Source organism: Podarcis filfolensis (genome assembly GCF_964270895.1).
Source record: "Podarcis filfolensis genome assembly, chromosome: W".
Lineage (NCBI taxonomy): Eukaryota > Metazoa > Chordata > Lepidosauria > Squamata > Lacertidae > Podarcis > Podarcis filfolensis.
Window position 1 is genome coordinate 31,959,930 of NC_139619.1, and position 10,859 is coordinate 31,970,788.

Here is a 10,859-nt window from a genome sequence, read left to right on the forward strand (position 1 = left end):
ATCCCAGGGTGGAGAGAGTAACCACAAAGCCTTTTGAGCTTGTGCACGCAGACCTGTTTGGGCCTATGCCTCAGCCAAGTCTGGGCAAAGCCAGGTTTCTGCTGACATTGTTAGATGATTTCACTCAGAACTCCTGGGCTTTCTCGCTGAGAACGCAGGAGGAAGCAACGCAACTGATCAGGGCTTGGGTTGCGGAGGTGGAACAGAGGTTCTCCACCAAGGTGCAGGGATTCAAGTGTGACCGAGGTTCAGAGGTCACTGGGTCTGCTCTAAAGAGTTTCTTTCGCCAGAGGGGGATACGTCACAAGGTGACTTCACCTCAGGAGAGTGGCGTGGCAGAGCTGAGGAGTAAAGCTCTGGTTCAAACATCAGAAGTCCTACTGTGTGACTCTGGGTTGCCTCACAGTTTCTGGGGGGAGGCAGTAAAAACGGCCAATTTCACGATGAACAGGTGCTACAATGCAGTGGTAGGTGACACCCCGTATTTCTTGCTCAACGGACAGAAACCGCAGGTGCATTTCTTCCGTTCGTTTGGTTGCAGAGCCATGGTGCCTGTACCAAAGTGTCTGCAGCAAGAGGGTGGTCCAAGGTACCAGGAAATGATCTTCTGTGGGTATGAACCCGCGACCAAGGGGTGGAGATTTGCATACCCAGAAGGTGATCAGACCAAGCTTCTGATCAGTAAACATGCTGAGTTCAATGAGCAGCAGGGAAGTAGGTCAAGGCGCAAAGTCAGCCATGACATTGTCTCAGATTGTTTGTCTGAATCTGAGGAGGAGGGAGAGCCAGGTAATGGTGATCTGATCGATGATCAGGATCAGCACCAGGGTAAGGCGTCTCCACAGGTTGTTAAAGGAGTGTCCAAGAGTGAGCCCTCATCTCCTGTTAGAGTGATGGAGAAAGCTCACAGACGGGTCAAGTCAGAGGGGGAGTTGTCTGATGAGAGAGACGCACTTGTTGGCCCCAGTGGGTCAGAAGAAGCACCCCAGTTTGTGCCCAGGCGGTCTTCACGGGCAACAAAGGGAATTCCACCTGAGAGGTTTCGAGTCACAAATGCGTGGGTTGGTCTCGCACAGTGCGAACCTGAGATTTGTGAGGAGACTCAACAGGCAGGTGGGAAGGTGTGGAACACACAGAGGTCTGTAAAGGTGTGTTCACAAGTCCTCTCAGAATGTGATACGAGAGGGGGTATGGAGAGAGTCAGAACTTACAGGGTTAAGAAGTTCTGTATGACGTCTCACATTCAGAGGCGTGTTTAGAACACGGAAGTGGGAGTGTTCTGTGTCTCTGAGAGAGAGAGAGAGAGACACAGTGTGAGCTGAGTCGCTCAAGGAGCGCAGTCGAAGATGAGTGCTCTGTCGCCGGGATTTATGATCTGTTGTTTTGTACGAGATTAAAGCTCTTTGTAAGATAAGGAAAGACACCGAGCGTCTGACTGATTTACTGCACACAAGGCTGCTTCTACCGCTGTGTACTTACCTCTGCTAACGGCAGCTGGGGGCCCGGAGCGACAGAGACACGCAGGCGGAAGCGTGTGGGCTCCGTGGGCAGGCCAGAAGCTGCCAGTCAATTTCTCCAAACCTCAGAGGACAGAGGCTGGAAATCTAGAGGCTGAGATGGAGGGAACAATATTATGGTATTTTTAAAGGCAGCTAGGGGTTGCAACAATGTGGGAGCATTCACAGAGACAGCTGGTGGTTGGAGCAAAGGGTTAGAAAGCTTTCCAACTGCGTCTCTACACAATTGCCAGGTGTACAAGATTTGTACAGATGCCCCAGGATGTCTATGGAGTGCATCTCCCAGCTCATTCCATTTCTTAATGTCATAAGTACCCCCCCTCTGGAAATCAGGGGCACAGTCTAGCAATCTCTAACAACAAATTTTCTACTAGGGGTACTAAATTCTTATCATGCCCTGCCTGAGCTAGCAAAAATAAAAAATTGTTCCTATGCTTTTCCTGCCCATGTGAAAGCTTGCTTCCCATGATCTCACCTGAAGGGGTATAGACGCGCGTCTTTGGGGCTCGTTCCGAGCGAATGAGATCCTAAGTCCGGGAATCGTTTTGCAGGAGATGATCCACCGTGACCGAGGGATAGCAGGTTGCTAGCTCCGAGGGGAGTCCAATCCTGGGGGTTTCCTTTTGCTGAGGTTTCCCTTTAGCTTTGCCTTACACACTGAGGTTTTTTTTTTACAAGCCTCACATGTTTCTTTTTAGCTTAGCCTCACACGGGGCACCACTTGAGGCATACCCAAAGTAAAGGAAGGACTGAACTCTGATTAATAAGAATACACACAGAGGCTTGAACCAGTAAAACTCTGGGAAGGGTGCGTATAATAATCTGTCCCTGCACCCCCTGGCCCAGGTCGTTTTATTCACAAAAGAACTTTTTACAGAGTGTTCGTAAGAACCCATCAGATTTCTTCTAAGCATTAAACTACCAAAACTAATTAAGCACACATATTTCTGGGGTAAACAAAACAGAACTACTAAGGAGTGCACTTGGCAACCCCCGAGGTCATAAACAAGCAATACACATGATAAGAAGGATGGCCAGGAAGACAGCGATCATTATCACCTTCAGGTGAGATCTGTTTCCTGGCCCTAAGATTAACATCCTAAGATTAACATATCAGAAAAGCTACATCAAAGAAACTGCCCACTGTCTTTGATGACCCAGGATGCCTGCCTGGCGAAGCAACTGGCAGTGTACGTGACTGGTCAAGAAAGAGAAATGGAACAGGGATGCAGAGGTGTGGATTGATCAAAAATCATATCAAAATAGTTTAAACCCAGTCAACACAATGCTTTCATTGCTGACACAGATGGCTTACTCTATATTTGTTATAATTCCTCATAGCAATCCCACCTGATCACTACACTGGTCTCAAACAGACACTCTCTGCCGACACCTTCACCTTACCACAGCCAGCTGCTTGAGAAACGCTGAGTTGCTTCCAGTCTCTGGGTTCTTTTCCACAATCTGTCTCTGCCCACTCAGGACTGGGCCCATAACCTGTTAAAGGGTTTTTTTCTCCTCTGGTGGCAGATGACAGAAACTACGACACCACGAGACTATTACAAAACAACAAACAACAAAGCTTGTGGGTGTTTTCTCTCTGCAGGCAAAGTTCAAACTGCAACTTTTCCTCCTTTTGTAGTCATGACCAGTTGTACCCAATCTGCCCAGAGCTCACAGAAACAGTTCTTAAAGGTACAAACATCTTTACTGTTTCTTTGCAGAATGACTCCCAACAACCCGCTTCTGGCGACTAAGTAGTTGGCATCCCTCTCCAGACTTGTGCTCAGAGCAGGACTGTTGGAGCAACGGTGTGACCATGCCTCCACTCAAACTTAAGTACTCTCCCCTGATTGGATGCCTGCAAGCAACCTGTGAGTTCTCCTACATGGACGTTGCTGCTGTGCCTGCCTCTTCAAGCCCCTCTGGTGCTGGAGGACAGCAGAGAAGAGGACAGAGGAGATTCTACCGCTCTCCTCCCCCAACATGGTCTCCTCCTCTGCTCCTGGCACATCCTGCTCTTCCTCCAGCCCTGGCTCTTTCCCCACATCCTGCAGCTTCTGCCCATCTCTGACGGCTCAGACTGTATCCATTCTTGCAGCTCCTGCCTTGCAGGAGGCACAAACTCACATAAATCACTTCCCTCTCCCCCTGGATCTGACTCTGGCCCCACGGCCTCCGCCACACATTCCTTGGACCCTTGCTAGTCCCTGTTCACTGCATTGCTTTGCTTCAATTTTTCTTAAAGCCAATGCTCTTTAGGCATGCCAACTGCAAAGATGCAAAACAGAAACAAACGAAGACAATGAGAAATCAAAAGAAATACAGCAAAAAGGCACAGCCATACCATTTGCTTTTGTTTTTTTTTTAAAAAATGTTTTTATTGGTTTTTCCATGTATACATCCGCTAACAGTATTTCTCTAACAATTTTCCATATTTCCCCCCTCCTCCCCTGGACTTCCCTCATATTCCCATTTTGTTTTATTTCCATATTACTCATCCTGCGTGTTGTTTCCCAAAATTTCTCCAATACATATAGTCTTACTTTTTGTTATATACAATTGTGTGTGTTTATTCAAACCCTGCCAGTGAGTCCAATTCTTTATGTTGCTTCTTCATATATGCTGTAAATGGTTCCCATTCTCTTTAAAAATCTTTGTTATCCTTTTCATGTAATTTATCTGTTAATTTTGCCAGTTCTGCATATTCCATAAGTTTCCCTTGCCATTGTTCTTTTGTTAGTATTTCTTCTGTCTTCCAAGCTTGTGCTAATATACATAAATAATTTCCAGTTTTCTTTCTTTATAAATAATTTCCAGTTTTCTTTCTTTAAATATTGATCTATAATTCCTAGGAGGAATGCTTCTGGTTTCTTAACAAAAGTCTTTTTAAACATTTTTTTCAATTCATTATATATCATTTCCCAATAATTTCTAACCCTTTTGCATTCCCACCACATATGATAAAATGTACCATCTTTTTCTTTACATTTCCAACAAGTGTTAGATCCCTTTTTATACATTTTTGCCACTTTCTCTGGCATAATATACCATCTATACATCATTTTCATATAATTCTCTTTCAATAAAATACAATCTGTAAATTTTAAATTCACCTTCCACATCTTTTCTTAATCTTCAAGTTGTATGTTGTTGTTGTTTAGTTGTTTAGTCGTGTCCGACTCTTCGTGACCCCATGGACCAGAGCACGCCAAGCACTTCTGTCTTCCACTGCCTCCCGCAGTTTGGTCAAATTCATGCTGGTAGCTTCAAGAACACTATCAAACCATATCGTCCTCTGTCGTCCCCTTCTCCTTGTGCCCTCCATCTTTCCCAACATCAGGGTCTTTTCCAGGGAGTCTTCTCTTCTCATGAGGTGGCCAAAGTATTGGAGCCTTAGCTTCACAATCTGTCCTTCCAGTGAGCACTCAGGGCTGATTTCCTTAAGAATGGATAGGTTTGATCTTCTTGCAGTCCATGGGACTCTCAAGAGTCTCCTCCAGCACCAGAATTCAAAAGCATCAATTCTTTGGCGATCAAGTTGTATATTGTGACCTAAATCCTGACCCCACTTTATTTGTGCTGACTTTACCATTTTGTCCAGCGTTTCCCCATATAACAGGAGATTATACATTTTTTTGAGTAATTTCGTATCACTCTCAATTATCTCTTTTTGAAAGTTTGACACTGTGTAGCTGAAACCTTTCTTATTGTCTTCCTTAAACTGTTCATTTAATTGTCTATGATGTAACCAACTTTGTAAAAAAATCTTTAGTTCCTCATATTCTTTCAGCTTTAACCCTTTTCCCGCCTGTTCTGTGGAACGCCCTCCCAGCAGATGTCAAGGCAGTAAACAACTATTTTACTTTTAAAAGACACCTGAAGGCGGCCCTGGGATGCCTCCCATAGTTTGCCATGAAGGGCGACACCTCTGTAGAGGTGTGCACTGCATTATTATATGCAAATTCAGCCAAAGTTAATTTCTCTGCCCAGTCATTTTGCTGATGACTCACATAACATCTCAAATATTGCTGCAAGATAGCATCAACCCTTTCTGATTGCCCATTCAACTGGGGATGTCTAGCTGAGGTGAAGTTTACTTGCACCTCCAGCAGCTCCATTAACTATCTCCAGAAGCGTGAAGTAAACTGACTTCCTCAATTAGTAATTAGCCTAGAGGCCATCCCATGCAACCTGAATACGTTGTCTATAAACAGTTTGGCTGTTTCCTGCGCAGAAAGCATCTTGGTGCAGGGTATGAAATGCGCCATTTTCGTCAGCATGTCCACTGCCATTAGAATCACTGTTTTCCTCTGAGATACCGGCATGTCTGTGATAAAATCCACAGATACCGCCTCCCATGGTTTTTTAGGTGTGGGCAAAGGCTGGAGCAACCCTGCAGGTATTGCCCTTTCCCCTTTTGCCCTTTGGCAAACTGCACAACCCCTGACGTACTCTGCTACTTCCTACTTCCTCCTTAATTTTGGGCCACCAGAATTCCTTGGTAATCAAGTACATAGTCTTATTACGCCCAAAATGCCCCGCTGTCAGATTGTCATGATGTTGCCTGAGAATTCTTGCTCTCACATCCCCATCTGGCACATACAGCGCCCCCTTGTAATAAAGCAAACCCCCTCTTTCTTCAAAACCCCCCTCTCTGCCTTCTTTTTGTCTTACTTCTGACAGTTTCCTTTGTGCATACTCATCCCTTTCTGTGAGTGCGTGCAGCTCCTGCTCCCTTACTATGGTGGCTGCACGTTGCCATTGCTCAGGTTCAAACACATACCTCTCAGTTGGAGCCTGTTGCTCTTCCATATAGTCTGGCTTCCTCGCATTCTGCACTCCTGGCACATATCCTATCTTGAAGTGGAATCCTGAAAAGAACTCCGACCATCTTAACTGTCTCTGATTAAGAAGTCTAGCCGTCTTCCAGTACTCCAGGTTTTTTTGATCTGTATATACCTGCACCTGTTGCTGGGCCCCTGCTAAGAAATGCTTCCAAATTTTAAAAGCATCATAAATAGCCAAAAGCTCTTTGTCCCAAATCATGTAATTCTGCTCAGAGCGGCTCAGCTTCCTGGAATGAAAGGCACATGGCCACCAGTTTCCTTCCCTATCCTGCTGCAGCAACACTGCCCCTATGGCCCTGTCTGATGCATCTGTCTCAACCCTCATGGGTTTTTGTGGCTCTACATGTATCAGGTACTCTTCTGAGGCAAACACCTTCTTCAAGTTTTCAAAGGCCGCCTGTGCCTCAGACGTCCAACAGAAAGCCTTCCTTCCTCTCAAGCAATCAGTTATAGGGGCAGTGATGTGTGCGTAATTGGGTATAAAATTTATATAGTAATTACTGAAGCCTATGAACCTCTGAACATCTTTCTTGGTTTTGGGCTGCTTCCACTCCAGCACACTTTTCACCTTCCCTCTTTCCATGTGTACACCTTCTGCTGAGAGGCGGTAGCCCAAAAATTTCACTTCTTGTACATGGAACTGGCATTTCTCTAACTTGGCATACAGCTTATGCCTTTTTAACCTCTCCAATACCTCTTTTATGTGCTTCACATGCTCTTCCGTTTCTGAGTAGATCAGCACACCATCCAAATAACACACACAATTTTTGTACAGCAGTGACCCCAATACATGCTGTATAAAGGATTGGAACGTGGGCATGCCCACTTGTAAGCCATAGGGCACAACGAGGAACTCATATGACCCAAAAAGGGTGTAAAAAGGTGGTTTTCCACTCATCTCCCTCTCGGATTCTGATCAGATTATACGCTCCCCTCAAATCCAACTTAGTGAAGATCTTACCAGTCCTAACCCTCGCCAATAGATCGCCTATCTTTGGTAAGGGATCGGCTATAGGTACAGTCATGGAATTTAACTTCCTGTAATCACAAACCAAGCGAAGTTGATCCGTGTTTTTCTTGCCTACAAAGAAAATTGGGAAACCTCCTGCTGCAGTGGATTAAAACCCTTTTTCAAGTTCTTGTCTAAGAACTCCTTCAGTGCTTGTGTCTCTGCCTCTGACATGGAATAAAGCTTTCCAGGGGGTAATTTGCCCCTGGCACCAGGTCTATCTTGCAATCGTACTCTCTCGGGGGGGGGGGGGTGACTTATCTGCCTCCTGTTCACTAAAAACATCTGTATAGGCAGCGTAGTAATGGGGTATGCTTATTTCCACCTCGTGGACCCCTTCCCTTTCCACATCTGCCACCCTTGCTCCTGTTAGGATATAGTTCTGTTCCACCTTAAAAAGGGAACAGGCTGTTGTGTGTCACATGCCTGTTTACTTCCAGCTTCTGCTGAGAACTTCCATTTTGTATATAGCTTTTGTTCTAGCTGTTTTCCTGGACATGGAGGCAAGCAGTCATGTTTTTCCTTTGTTCTGAACTACGTTGAAAAAAGCTGTAAATATGCTCCTCTGTCTCCATCCTTTTGTTGTGGAGACTATGCTGAAAGAGTGTGCATGGGTCTTGGAATGTCTCTGAGGCTCGTGTCGCTGATTGACTGATGCTGTTCCACGGGAGGCCAGGGATAACCCTGATGCCTCCGTCTCCCTGGCAGTATCCCAACAACAGGTTTCGGGCCCAGATTCACTGTGCTTACAGGAGAGTAAGACTGCTGAAGACTGCGAGATCCAGAGGTATGTGGAGAAAAGCGAGGCTTTTCTGTGCCGCGGCAGAGAGTCTTTGAAGTCCGAGCAAAGTAATTAGGCCAGCAGAGAGCAAGCAGGCCTCGTAATTTACAACGTGCTAAAGATAAGGAGCCTGTGAAGGGAATAAGGCTCACGGCTGAAGTAAAGAGCTGGGGTGGATCTTTTACAAGTCTCCGTTGGGGCTCCGTGCCCAAAGCTTAATGGCCACAACTATCAGACCTGGGCAAGGTACTGTGAGGGGCAGATGAGAAGGCTTGGTGTGTGGCACACTGTTTCTGAGGACCCCCCAGCACCTCTGACAGATGAATGGGTGGCACAAGATTCAAGAGCCACGGGAATAATTTTGTTCTCAGTAGCTCCTGAAGAGTTAATCACCCTGGCTGGCAAGGCCAGTGCCCGTGAGATGTGGGATGGGCTTAAAGCCTGTCATCTCCAACAAGAGGCTGGGTCTGTGTTGCTTTACTTCAGAAAGCTGCACAGGAAGCGTTTGGAGCCAGGGGAAGACCTTAGAGCCCACGTTTTGCATTTGCAGCATCTCAGACAGAAATTGACTCATAGAGGTTTTAATATGCCTGAGTCTCTGTTTGCAATCCTTATCCTGGACTCCCTGGATGAGAGCTATCATGCTGTGGCAAGCCAGCTGGCAACTCTTCCTGCGCAGGACCTCACTGCTACAAAAGTTTTGGCGACCTTGCAAAACGAATATGATAGGAAGAATGCAGCTGAGTCAGCTTGTGTGCTTCAGGGGGAGCAGTGTGGGACAGCAGTCCAGCCTCCAGGGGGAGCCAAGGCGTTGGCAGCTGTGAAGTGCTGGAACTGTGGAAACCAAGGTCAAATTCAGAGATACTGCCCAAAGGCTGGAGCTAAACAAAAGAAGAAGCCTGCAGATGGCCAGGAGCAGGGGGGCAAGCAGCAGCCCAAGCCGGTGGAAAACAATGTCATGGCTAAAATGGCCGCTGTTTCTTTAATGCGAATAAAGCTGGGTCAGCATGAGTCAGCGGCCTGCACTGGGTTGTATATATAGAATGATAAATGTTAGTTTGTTGCGGTGGGGTTGGTTGGTTGGTTAGTGTTGGTGTGTATAGCTGTTCAGTCGCTTTTGCACAAAGACTTTTAAGAATAAAACTCTGCAAGGATATTCTCGTGGACTCTTTTTGTGCTGACAAGGGTCCGAGGACCAGGCTGAGGAGACAAAGGGAGGTCAGAACCTTTTCCTCCTTTTTTGCTTTTTACAAACACTGACAAACAAGGCTTTGTTTGCTGGCACTTCTTCTCCAAAGGCCAAAGGCCACTTTATTGTCGATTCTGGAGCCACGAGGCACATTACGAAGGATCGGCACTTGTTTATTTCCTTCACGCATCAAGATGGGGAGATCCAACAGGCTGATGGAAAGATGTTGAGAATTGCAGGAGCTGGGACAGTGAAACCAGCAAATCTGCACACAACCATCAGTTTATGAAGGCCACATTAGAATGTGTTCAGGAACACCCATGTCTTCATATATAAATTGGATGATGCTCCTTTGGAGTGAGTTTCCTCCTACAAATTGGGCAAAAGTTAGCATGCCTAAGAAAATTGCTGAGGCACTGACTACAGAAGATGTGACCACATGTTGTTGACACTATAAGCCGTCCGCTTTGCACAATCTCTGCATAGCTGTCTATGCAAATACCACAACTCAAAGTACCTGAGGATCTTGCAAATTCCCTCCTTCCCACTTCTCTGGAGAGCTTTCTAGTGGCAAGAGCACCACTCTGTGTGTGCCTGCTATCATCACCACCACCACCACCACTAAATATGAGGCTGTCAGACAATGGTTGACGTCTGAACTCTCTATTGGGCTGCTGCCCACTCTCTCCAACAAGCACAACAGAATCGTCTTGTGTAAGATCAACAACTATAGGTTCTGAAGTTTCGCAAGTGAGGTCAACTACTTCCACATCAATACTTCTATCATTAAGGCTGTGTGGCAGGGAGGAGGAGGTGGAGGTGGAGGAGGAGGAGGAGGGGATACAGGGTTCAGAAGCAGTTCCCACCATCATCTTGTCCAGAGTATTATGAGGTCTTGCGGAGGTGTTGCGACTGCCCCTCTTGCTTTTGCTGTGCTTGGTTGCATTACATTCTGTACTTGTTGAACTCATGATGCACAGGGATGGGAGAGGCACAGGCTGCAGAGTACTTGCTTTCCCCCTTATCTCCGTGTGCTGCTCACTGCTTAGTCGCCAAGCAATTCTGTAATGTGATAATGATGATCATGAATGCTCTCTCTCTCATGCTTTGGAGCACTGTGACTTTTTTAGAGTTGTCTATTTTATACCAGGTACTCCGAAGCTGGGAGCAAGTTGAACATCTCAAGGAGTTAGGGCAGGCTTCCTCAACCTCAGCCCTCCAGATGTTTTTGGCCTACAACTCCCATGATCCCTACCTAACAGGACCAGTGGTCAAGGATGATGGGAATTGTAGTCTCAAAACATCTGAAGGGCCGAGGTTGAGGAAGCCTGAGTTAGGGTGTCTTTCATGTTACTCTACAGAACTGCATTAAAGTGGGAAGAAACATGATTAGGCTAAGAAGCAGGCACACAAATATTAATTTTCTATCTTTTAGCCAAGAGATTAGCTAAAACAATTAGGATTATTACGAGGTAGAGCATCTTTCCCTACCTTGACAGTCCTCTTTATACAA

The 10,859-nt window shown here is 46.1% G+C and overlaps 1 protein-coding gene across 1 annotated transcript; it reads right to left on the reverse strand.

The window, feature by feature from the left end:
- Positions 1–9,672: 9,672 nt before the first annotated feature.
- On the reverse strand, positions 9,673–10,408 carry LOC310753726 (E3 ubiquitin-protein ligase RNF4-like; the record flags this gene model as incomplete). The annotated part of the gene is made up of 1 exon (XM_083595071.1): positions 9,673–10,408. Exon 1 carries the CDS (start codon positions 10,315–10,317, stop codon positions 9,673–9,675), a length of 645 nt encoding a protein of 214 aa, XP_083451197.1. The 5' UTR covers positions 10,318–10,408.
- Positions 10,409–10,859: the final 451 nt, after the last annotated feature.